Source organism: Ambystoma mexicanum, chromosome 11, assembly GCF_040938575.1.
Source record: "Ambystoma mexicanum isolate Mex_15411 chromosome 11, UKY_AmexF1_1, whole genome shotgun sequence".
Classification (NCBI taxonomy): Eukaryota; Metazoa; Chordata; class Amphibia; order Caudata; family Ambystomatidae; genus Ambystoma; species Ambystoma mexicanum.
The window spans coordinates 482,134,536-482,146,789 of NC_090934.1; the positions used below are offsets into that span (position 1 = coordinate 482,134,536).

The following is a 12,254-nucleotide window of genomic DNA, read 5'->3' on the forward strand; positions in this document are numbered from 1 at the left end:
CGCACATCCGCTGGTTTTCTCGCGCACGGCCTTCCATGAATCGACGTGCGCTGCTTTTCGTGCGATTTTCGCACTTGCACTGCGATTTTCGCTATTCCACTGCGATTCGCACGTTTTTGCCCACTTGCGCCGCGCTAATTATTCCATGAATCGGCCTCTTGGTCTATTGCAATCTGCAGCCACTTATCATGATTTCCTACTTTCCAGTGAGGTTATATTTTATTTATTTTTGTGTTATTTGTAAAACACCTATACAACAAATGGAGTTACAAGGCACCACAAGACATAAAAAAAAAAGGCAGGGAAGAAAAAAACAATAACGGTCCTACTAGGCCTTGTGTCATTCGGATTGTGCAGTAACAAGAAATGAAGCAGGGAAGGAGTCGGGAGGGACAGGTGTAGGTTGGGACAGAAGGAAAACGGCTAGCGTGGGAGGGAGGTGCGGAGCAGGAGGAGGTATACAAGTGCAGGGGGGTAGGAGGAGGAGTGAGAACCACATGGAAAGTGCAGAGACGGGGGTGGACCAGGCTCGGTAGGGATACACACCCTGCCAGGCTTGTCAGGGGAAAGGGTACTGGAAGGGCAAGTGCATGTTGTGGGGGGGGGGAGACAGGGTGCTGGGCTATACTGGGCGAGGAGGGCTTGGTGCCCTATGGAGCTCAGGAGGGACCAGACAGCCGTTCAATGCAATAGAGGGGGGTATTAGCAGGAAGGAGGGAAAGAAGAAGAGAAAAGGTGGGTCTTCAGAAGCTTCCAGAACTTATGGTGATCAGGAAGAAGCCTGAGAGGGTCAGAGAGGCCATTACAGAGGGAGGCTCCTGCAGAGGAAAGAAATCTAACCCACGCTCTCTGCTTGAAATAACATCTGATCTGCGGAGAATTGCAGCTAGATGACCAAACATCTCTAAGAGGGAGGTATTTAGGGAAAGAGTTGGATGTAGTGGGGTCCTTGGCCCCAGAAAACATTGTAAATGATGCAGAGGGTCTTGAGCTTGATCCTCACAGCCACTGGGAGCCAGTGGATATATTTCTGGGCTGGAGAGATGCAGTGCCTGGGCTTGATGCCAAGGATATGTTTGACAGCCCTGTTCTGGATTAGTTGAAGAGGACAAAGAGAGGATAAATGCAGATTGAGGAAGAGGCTGTTGCAGTAGTCCAGTCTGGAGAGGATCAGAGCTCCGGAGACATGGAGTTTCTGTATGTCTGTTGTTCCAATGTTCATCTTATATTCTTCAACTATTGTGAGTTCATTACAAACAGGGCTCGAATTAGGATTGGATAAGCAGGATTTACAAGCAGCACTGGGTATCCAGCAGTAACCGGTCACCAGGAGCTACCACTGGGGAGCAAGGAGCCAGTTTATAGCATTGCATTAGTTGGCCTGGGGAGCCAAAAGTAGCTCCTGGTAACTGTTGGTTGTAAGCTCAGCAGCTTGAAATAATCAGACTGAAATGTATTGTTGGAATAAAAATCAATGATATTGATGGTTATAAATACAAAAAGCAAAGAAAAATAGAAATGTTGAAGGCCTATCTAGTGACATTACTTCACAAACAGTAATATATTAAAAATACATCATTTAGCAATTACATCTCAAGTGACATACTATTCATTTTTTAGTACAATGAAAACAGTTTCCAAACACTGTGCAAAAGTTTGAAACTGGCTTTGTTAAACATTGTGAAGAGAGCGACACATCATTTGAATCTTGAAGTCAACCTTTCAACAAGTTCAAGTTTGGGAGGGCAAACCTCTTTTGCAATAATCCATGGCATAGACAGGGCTCTGGAAACACAATATAGATCAAATCCACGTGTTTGCATGGCCAGCACATTCAATGTCAAATCTTTCACAAATTCAAAATCCATCTGCTGATGTTTGCTTCTTTTGGTAAACTCCCGGTTGTAACAAGGCATCCCGATCCCTGCAGTTTTTGCTTGTTCCCTTCCAATGTTCACGTTGTGTGCAAGTACAGCCAGTGCTGTTCTGGTTTCCATACCATCTATGCCAAAATGCAACCTTTTAGGCCTGTACTTTAGGCACATATTATGGGACACCTCCAAATCTCCAGTGTAGCAGAACTCGGAGAGTCCCCTCATGTCTCAAGAAAGCGTTTTGTAATGCACAATCTTCTCAAGTGCTGTGTGAGGTGGGGAGCCTGGAACCAACCACCTTTTATTATGCTCCTTCTCCTTGCTCAATGGTCCATGTGCACATTCGTGGACATTTTGTTATCTTTCCAAGAGTGTATGTTAGAACAATGGTGCATCAATGAATGCCATTTTTCAAGCAGAATATCTACAGATCCATCACAAGTTTTTGAGCACCACCAAAGATGGTGCTGATAGACTGTGACCAATTTAAAAAAAAAAATCTGTATCCCTTTTTCTCCAGCAGTTGTAATTTTGAAATAGATTTTGCGATGTGCCATACATCATATCGATGCTTTATGCCTGGGAACTGCTCTCACATGGACTTGGCTATTGAAACGTGCCTGCCAGTGGCTCCCAGGTCCATTTGTATTCCTCTGGATTGCAGAAGTTGAATGGATTTAATGAATCATTTTTTTTCCATGGCAACAGAAGATGCACATTCAGATAATTGTACAATGACTGAACTCACTGTTTTGGAAATGGTAAGTGCAGTATTAAGCATGAAAAACCTGACTGTCACACTGTCCATCACCAGCAAGCCAGAGCCTTTTGCTAGTGAGAGCATTGTCCATTGACATCTGTTCCAGTGCCCATGCCTGGCTAATAGCGGGGCACAAGAAAGCCTTCTGACATTTGTAGTATTGGGTTTTTGAAAGGAACTCGAGTCCCCAAAAATAGAAAAACCTGAAATGTTAGTGGACATTGATCCGCTAAACAAAAAAGCAGATGAACAAAGTACGTTTTCAGCAGGCACTTTTCCAAGTATAGATTGTGTAGGCCATGAAAATGAGTTATGGTGGTGTACACAGCTACCCATGATCTTCAGGTTGGTGCCTTTGACTACATGAGTAAACCTCACCAATGGCTCCGCACAGATCCTCCTGTGCAATTTATGATCACAATTAGTCATTTCCATAATCTCGATCAGGTAGCAGTCAAAAACAATTTATTTTGGTTCCTTTAATAGCCAATCATCCAGAGGTATAGTGGTTTGTGATTCCATGATGGTGGATAAGTCCTCACCACTAGTAGGAGTGAATCCCACATCACAAGCACAATCATCAATCAGTAGAGAAGATGCTTCAGTTATTTCTGTGTGTGATATTTCTGATTTGCCCACATGTATTGGGGAAACAGCAAACATTGTCTGCTTCTTAGATAGAATCGTTTTGGAGGGTGTGGATTGTGTGAGCAGTTCTGCAAGCAATTCTGAAACATCTTCAGTTCTGTCTGTTTCTTCTGGATGACATTGTGTTCTGTAACAATGATCCAGGGTTGCTTTCCATGGGTCACTGCTGACATTCAATTCAAATTCTGGCCACTGGACATATGCATCACAACACTGAATCTGGCGACTGCCATGCTGAGCCTCAACATTTTGCTGCTCCCAAGTGACAACGGTTTGGCAAGGAACATCATTCGTTTGTGTAGTTGTCTGAGTCTTTATACTCCCCTTTTTCCTAGGCCTCTAATTGAAGAGAAAAAAATACATGCTCAATTTATAGCACACATACAGAATATATGAATTACAACATGAACATGTGGTAGCTCCTGGTGACCGGTTAGTGCTGGATACCCAGGGCTGCTTGTAAATCCTGCTTATCCAATCCTAATTCGAGCCCTGTTTGTTATGAACTCACAATAGTTGAAGAAACTAAGATAAAAATTGGAACAGACATACAGAAACTCCATGTCTCCAGAGCTCTGATCCTCTCCAGACTTTGACTACTGCAACAGCCTCTTCCTCAATCTGCATTTATCCTCTCTTTGTCCCTATTTTGGCATAAATATCTTGCCCGCAGTGTCTAGAACCCACAGCGTGTGGTTATTTAAGAATGTTGTCCCTTTATCAGGGCAATAACTTACATAAATGAATTATAGGGGTGTCGCCCATGATAATGTTTCACAATACAACTTACCAATGATTACGAACTCCATTTCAATTCTCACACACCCTTTCTCCTTTGTGCACCTCTCCTTAACAATACTTTTTCACAATTAATACTCTACATCTCTCTCCGTGAGAACGCCTCTTGTGTCACCCAATTCTTCAGAGCGGCACCACAAACACCACCTCACGGCTCCTCTGAATCCTTCCAAGTGGCAACACAACCACCATATAAGATCTGAGCAGCCCTCCTTGCTGCTCCCACACAGGACCACATCCCTCAGTCCACACCACCACTTTTCATCCTCCACAAATACATATAAATCCACCCTTACAAGGCTGAAGCTGTCTTACAACATGTGGATGGCACCAGCAATTACATCACAACAAAAAATACACTAAAGCTGTCTTCTCAATTCCTGGTGAGGAAACCCGTCTCTTTTGTTATTACTGCCCCATATAGAAGCTTATCACGTGATCTTTCCCAACCCTTGTCAGAAGCTAACTTCTTTTAACTCTTATTTCTTCACAAGTCCACAATATACAGAAAACCCTTTCCCCAATTTCGCCATGCCTATGTCATTATTACATCGGTGGATCTGCTGAAGGTCTTCAGCGTCGAGTCACCCCCTTACAGTCAGCTGTCCAACCACGCCCTACATGGTGGCCTGCAGGGACCCGACTGGACTTTCTCCAAAGGGGCTCCTGTCAACTGCTCTCTGTTGCGCGTAATCCTGTTCTCCACAGGTCACCTGTGTAGCATTCTGGGGACCCGGCGGGGACCCCCCGATAGAGCGACGTATCTTCCTTGGTAAGTTTGGGCCAAGTGTATATTAAAAAAATATACATATGCAATATTCTTTCAGGCAATCCAATGTTAAGAAAAAAGATGTTCTCTTGTTATTTGCATATTTCTTTGGATCTCTGTAATATAAAGTCTCAAAAGTTGTCTTTCTCTAGATATTTATCTGATTAAAGCGCTGGCCAGAAAGGGGGCCATCTGCAGTCTGCAAAATTGATGAATACTGGCAGGATTAGCTCACATCTTTATCCTTAAAAGAATTATACCACCTATTACATTCGAGCTTAGAAGCATAATGAATGGCATGAACCTATATGTGAAAATGGTGATATCTCTCTAACTAGATATCTGTATTTCATTTATCTGTGTATACATTTCTAGCAATTTTTTAGTCTAACTATGCTTCTAGCTATGTCTAATTCACTGTTTGACTAATGCATCCAGGCCCTTTACAGCCATCAAACATTTAACAGGGGCACAAATTGTAAGTTTCAAGCTACTAGCCAGCCATAGATGTCACTTGCTGTCTCAATTCTATACATACAGAGAGTACACCATTTCTTACTCACCAAGACCCATTTATCAATAGCCAAAGGCTAGAGACAAGTGCAATTTTTGTGCCCTGCCGTTACTGTTGTTAAATGTTTAAACACCCAATAGAACGCAGACAGGTTTGACATTTGCACAGAAAGTGGTTTCACCAGAACAAAGAGCGACTTGTGAGATGAAATTCTGGGGTAAATGAATATAAAGATTTGCTCCAAAGGACTCACAAAATCTACTAGCCCACTCATATTGGTAAGCAGATTTTATGAAGGGCGAGCACCACTTGCATGGTACTAAACCTTGTTGGAGAGTATGGGGATATTTGAAACTTGTATTTGACATTTACCGCAAAACAAACTGCTTTTGCAGTAAATGTCAAATAAAAGTTTCACTGTGCATGGCTGACCTCTGGGTAGCAGGATTGCACCATTTGTGAAGTGTGTTTATGGTGACATGAACCACTTTACAGTGGTTAACTGAGGCCAGACATCATTTTTCAGAAAGCATTGGTAAATATTTTGTCACCGATCACCATGGGGCCAAGTGCATTTCTCTTAGGTCGACTCGAAAAATGAAAGAACTTTCTCTGCAGGTCTAGCGTAGTTTTCAAGAATTTGCAAGGCCTCCTCCAGACCAGTCCCCAGAAGAGGGAAAACTGAAAAATCGCAACAAAGTTAAATTTGCACCACAATTTGTGAGATAGATTGGGTATAAAAACTGCTGCATAGCTCTTTTTGAATCTGAAGATCACCTGTTCCAGTATTGGCATGGCTGACTCGTCCTTTCGGAGGTCAAAAACATGAGAACCATTGATATGATATGATTTGATAGTTTATTTATATACACAATGTGTTTAAAAGCGCTTCATGACAAGGGAGGTTACAAGGGAAAAATACAAAACATTCTTACGGGCCATGCACAGCAAGAATGTGAAATTAACTATCGTACTCAGCCCTGTGACATTCAGATAGTGCAAGTGCTAAAAAACAGATAGGAAAGAAAAAGGAAACAGACAGGCGACTACCGTACTAGGTCTGACGACATTTCTGGTAGAGCCGGAGAATAACAAGAGGTGGGAGAGGGGGAGGAGAAGGAAGGAGAAGAACAGAACAAGCGACTATCATACTAGGCCTGATGATATTTCAGATAGTGCTGGAGGGGGAGGGGTGGAATAACAAGTAAGAGGGTAGAGGAGACAAACGATTGTTGCTATCATACTAGGAGACGGGACAATTCTGATAGAATAAGTGTGTAGAAGAAGTAAGGGAGGAGAGAGAGAGGGGGGAAGGGAGAGAAGAAGAGACCAGAGAATAAAACCCTTATTTTCCAACAAGGGTGAGTTGGGAAATAACACCTATTTGTACACAACATATCAAACTCACAGGTTGCGTATGCACTGCCTGCACTGCGAGCGAACAGATTGCGGAAATGTGAATGGGTTGGTGGGTTAGGAATGTAGCACTGATTACACCCAAATTGAATTTGTAAAGGGGGAGTGACTATAATAGTGGCTGACTTGGGTCAGATAATGCAAATAGGGAACATATACCTTTGGAGCCATACCTATAAAGAGAATGGTGATTCATATAATGGAGAAATGCACTTGATGTTTTTTGCTAGGGTCGCCAATTTGTTTTCATTATGTCTTGAAGTTGTGCTCCTTTGTACACTGTTTGACAGTACCTACAGCATTGTCTTTTGCAGAAAACATGTTTAAATAAAATAGGGATCACAAGCTAATGAACCTGAAGAATTCAAGTGCATATATACTTTTTAGATAAGTATTTGATAAACTGGCTGAAGCAGATGTCGCAGTTGAGCTATTGCTATTAAACCCGGACAGAGCAAAAGTGAAAATATATCCAGCGTATTGGTCCGAGAATATGACAAGATTCTCCCAATATAAAGATTTTAATATCTTCCTATTTGGAGTAAAAAAATATTAAGAAGTCCATCGCCGAAAGTGAGAATGGGGCAACAGAGATTTAGATTAAATCTCTGATACACGAGAGATGTACTTTGCAAAGGAAAAAAGTTGACACAGGAACAAAATTATTGTAGATACTGTGCTGTGCGACAACAAAGAGAAACCCTGCAACACTTAATAGTAGAGTGTGAAGCCCTTTGCGAAGTACGGGCTAGTTGTTTTGAGGGTGTGATAGTGACTCAGAGAGCCATGGAGAGTAATGAAAGGTGGCACTTATTGTTCTCAAGTACTCGTGCAAGGATCCAGATAGCCTTAGTACAGTATTTACAAATTGTGCGTCAGGGATGGGAGCTAAAAGGAGAAATGAAGTATTTGTTGAGGGTGATTGAGCAAGAGATTGGTTGTAACAAGTAAAGAAATGATCTTGAGATATGATGATACCCGTTCTGGGTTCTTTGGTTCCTTATACCCCTGCCTGCTCTGCCTTGGTGGTATCCTTTTGTGTCTTTCTCATTTGTATCTTATGAATTTTAAGGAAAATGTATGGTTGAGATATTCCGTTGTGCTAAATTATATTAGTCACAATGAATTTTTATGTATTTCCGTGTATGTGAACTTGGTTCTGTGATATTTATACAATCTGAAATGGTTTTAAAAAGAAATTGAATAGTAATGAATGTAAAATTGGAAGTGTAGTATGTGTTAGAAAATTTGAAATGTTGTCAAGACAACTATAACAAATAAAACAAATAATAAAAAAAATATACTTATTAGACTTACCTCATTTAATTCATGAGAGTGCCATTAAAAAAACTTTTTTTTTTTACCTTGCTTTGTTCTTAAACCTAATTACAATAAGCGCCAGGGGCTAGATTACAGAACCTTTGCACCAGTGCAAGTGCAAAGGTGCACAGTATTAGCACTGGGGCAACATTTTCACTCTTTTTAATATCACTGGGACATATTAGAAAACTATTTCGCCATGACAAGTGCATGTTTGCATGGTATAAGCACAAGGGCAAACATTACCGTAGTGTAAAATAGATGCTTTTTCAAGGCGTTTTTTCACCAGGGCAACGTTTGTACTGGTGTAAGTGCAAAATTGCACTGTATTAGTATTCGGGCAAATTTCGACCTACACTGGGACATATTAGAAAACTATTGCACCATGACAAGTGCAGTTTGGCATGGCATAAGCACCAGAGCAAAAATTGCCCTCAGGCAAAAAACATACATTTTCAAGGCATTATTGCAACAGGTGCTAATACGGAATGGCATTAGCACTAGGGCAGACTTAGCCCTGGTGAAAAAAAGCATTGGAAATGTATCTTTTTGGCACTATCGCATTTCTGTATTGTAGTTAAGCACACAAGGCACATTTTAAATGAAAACGCTACTTTCAAGAGATAGTAAAATCTATAATTGTATTGCAAACTCCACATGGACCAGACAGGCACAATCTGAATTTCACTTTCAAATACGATGCAAGCATTCAGAGGTGGACTGCAACGGATACTCTTATGCCGTAATTTCACATATTTCAAGGCAGCTTTTCTATACCACAGTGGGATGAGTTTTTCTTACGAATTGCATTTATAAGAAATATGATTTCTATATGCCTGTGTCATTTGCGGTAAATGCAGGAAACCGTGAGTGCATGTCTGCATGCTCATATAGATGTGTGTGCCTGTGTAACCATCAAGTTGCCTTGGAAGAGGATACAAATAATACTTAGGCCAATCCAATGTAAGACATTCATTTAGGCTTCAAAGTGGGTTTATAACCATAGTTAGTGGAAAGTGCATAATACCCTTTGAGTACTTTTTTCTAACCCGCTGTTTGTTTATTCATTGACAACGGCCAGAGATAATATACAAATACAGTTTTATGTATATATTATGGGCTGCCTTTATTTATGCCTCCCTAATCAGTACATTTATGTGTGTTAAATACCCTGTGTGTGCGGGCGCGCGCATATTTATAGTATGTCTTGACAGTGACAACACCATTGAAAAATGTTTTCAAGATATTGCTTACTGCAATGTCATGACATTATGCTATCTTTGTTGTGCATAATTTAAAATAATGTCACATTTTGGGCGCATAAGAAGCTGGAGTTCAGAATGCGGGAAATGTTCTCACTTTATTATGGCTTGTCTCAAAAAATGCATTTATAACTGAACATAATCAGTATATGTATTCTAATACAAGACACATTTCCAGTGTGGAGAACAACATGGAATTGTTTGCTATTTTTCGCAGACTCATACGGACATGGTGTTTCTACTGCACATGCCAGATTTTTTATTGCTCAGTATTTTTACAGAAAAAAATACATGGTCCTGGAGATTTTGCTTGGGCTTCTGCAATGGAATATGTTTTAAAAAAAATAACTTGCCTTCCTTTATTCTGACTGTTCCTGGAGTCCTGGAGTCCACCAGAAGTTTTCTTTACTGTAAAATAAAACATCATTAAATAAATATTCTCTGTTGAATGTTTTTCCTCTGACTTCTTAAACATTTTTCTTACATGTTGGATCTGTCAGAGTGTATGTTCTAAAATTAAAACTTCCAAAGCAATTAAAATGTTTTAAAAGCAGTGCACAAATCAGAACATGATGATGGGATTATCAGTATACAACATAGCAGCCTTGGAAGCCTCACTGTGCTATTGTTGCAAATAAATATGGTGTAAAAATATTCCTCCTCTTGCGTCCGTAAAAATGACCTCGCAAAATGAGGTGCTGTACCCCAACTTTTCGCGCTGAGTGCCAACCTGACAACACCACCACTTTTCGTTAGATAAACCTATACCCCACATTCACATTAGTTGCTGTATGTAACCTTCATTTTTGTTATTATTTAAATTCAGTATTTGCTTATTTTAATAGAAATTAACCCCTCCTTTTAAATTGAAAGCAAGGCAGTCATTTGTGTTTTCTCTCTCTCTCTCTCTCTCTCTCTCTCTCTTTATATCATAGGGTGGCGAAAGCTGTCCTATAATTAAGGTGAGTCGGACTCCCATAGGAACCTCTTAAAATTCTATTGTCAATAACTTTTGATTTGAGCAATGGATTTGGCTGAAATTGTGAAAGTGGTTAGGTGCTCGTGGGCCCCCACAGACTGCAAAGTTTGGTAAAGATCTGTTAAAAATAGAAAAATTATTAAAAAGACAAACAATATTTTTTTCCCAAAGTTGCAGCCTACTTCTCATTCATGTACCTATAGACAAACAAGGTCCATTTTTGCCAAACCGCACAGCCTAAAGTGCTTGACGAATTTGGACCAGATCCAAAACAACTTGGACACAAAGCACTTAAAAGAGGCCTTTTGTGGTTTTGGGTTATTACGGGCAGTAGTTTTTTAAATATTTGATGGAGAAGGGGGTGTCCCCCTCTCAAAACTAGATAGCTACATCTCGGGTAATTTACCCAAACAGTTATTTTTCGAAATGAAACAGCCACCATCTTCTTTTTTTCTCAATGAGAGATATAGGGGCGTCTGTAGCCGAGGAGATCTGAAAATGAAAAGAAAGGAATAAACCATTTGCAGGTCAAAATAATTGCAAATGTCATTAGTCTAGAGGTGGGGGGCTGGCTAGAGGTCATCAAGTGAAATTTGGGAGTTGAAGGGGATCTAGGAACTGAGTTTGTAAAACAAAGCTTTTCTGTAACCTCGGTTATGTAACCTTGAATAGCCGACATCTCAAAGCAAACTGTATCACAGAAACAGCTTGTGCTGTGGGGAAAAGGGAGAGGGCGGGGAAGGCGATGAGGCCATTTGGGGAGTGGGGGTAGGTGCAGATGATGGGGGCAGTCGGTGAGGGCCTGGGGCATAAGACAGGTTTTTTGGATAACATATATGGATAACCACGGCTATATGTAGTTCATATATAAAATGACTACAGATAGCAGTAATTATCTGTAAATCATACAACATTTTTTTTTAAAACATTATTTTGACAGGTACAGTGATTTTGGGAGTGAAAAACCACTGGCCGGCCCAGTGACATAATAGGCATCTGGAACTTCCAGCCAGGCAGTAACCAGGACTGATCCTGCTTGGCTTCAAAGCAAGGTAGCGGCTTGCACCCTCAGACCATGTTCCCTGACAAATGAGCACAATTTAAAAGAACACTTAGAGTAACATGGCCTGAGGGGACAGGCACCTTCCTCACTTAAAAGCTAAGCAAGTTTGGTCATTTTTACTGCATGGATGGGAGACAGTCCAAGTTGCAGATGCTGTGTGTTTTCTTAGTTTTAAATATCTCATAAAACACTAAACAACCATTGCATTATTTTTTTTTAAAACATGCTAATATCAGTCCTTGAAAGTAATGCACTTAGAGACCATTATTTTGCCTTTTGCTGAATTGCATTCTGGTATTTGTAGTTTCCCAATCAAGATGTGGGGAATAATGACACTATTGTACACTTTTTGCCTATCATAGTTCAATAAGGATTTATATATTTGAGTGACACTATGGAATGTGTACTTCTCAAGTTATCTTTATGAAGCAGAGTATTGTTGAAAGCTAGACATGGGGTTGAGGAGAGGAAATGATGAGAGGGCAAGTAAGTTATGAATATTTGTCCACGTTGTGGCAAGAGAGTTTGCAATCCTGGAAATGGGTGCCATTATTCTCCTCTTATTATGGCTGCTTTTCAGGTCACAAATGAAGGACACATGTGGGTGAAGAGCGTATTTATTTTTCAGAGGTCGGGGGTAACCTCTTGGGTTTTTTTGAGGTTTGCTAGCGTGCTCAAGTATTTGGTTTGCAGGAGTTTACTCAGATTGTCATGTTCCCAGTGCAGAAGTTTACCCACAAGACCACACGCACTTGTTTCGTATTGGGATTTTGTTTGGCAGGGTATATTTCATGACAGATTGCTGGGTTCAAAAGGTTTTATACTTTGCCAGCATATTTATTGGAACATAT

The 12,254-nt window shown here is 40.6% G+C and overlaps 1 protein-coding gene across 1 annotated transcript in view; it reads right to left on the bottom strand.

Annotated features, from left to right (window-relative positions):
- LOC138503529 (uncharacterized) overlaps positions 1–12,254 on the bottom strand; it is a 429,237-nt gene that overhangs the window by 87,693 nt on the left and 329,290 nt on the right. The window contains exon 3 of the mRNA XM_069623327.1: positions 9,715–9,769. Coding sequence (XP_069479428.1) covers positions 9,715–9,769 — 55 coding nt within the window. The remainder of the gene's footprint in view (positions 1–9,714; positions 9,770–12,254) is intronic.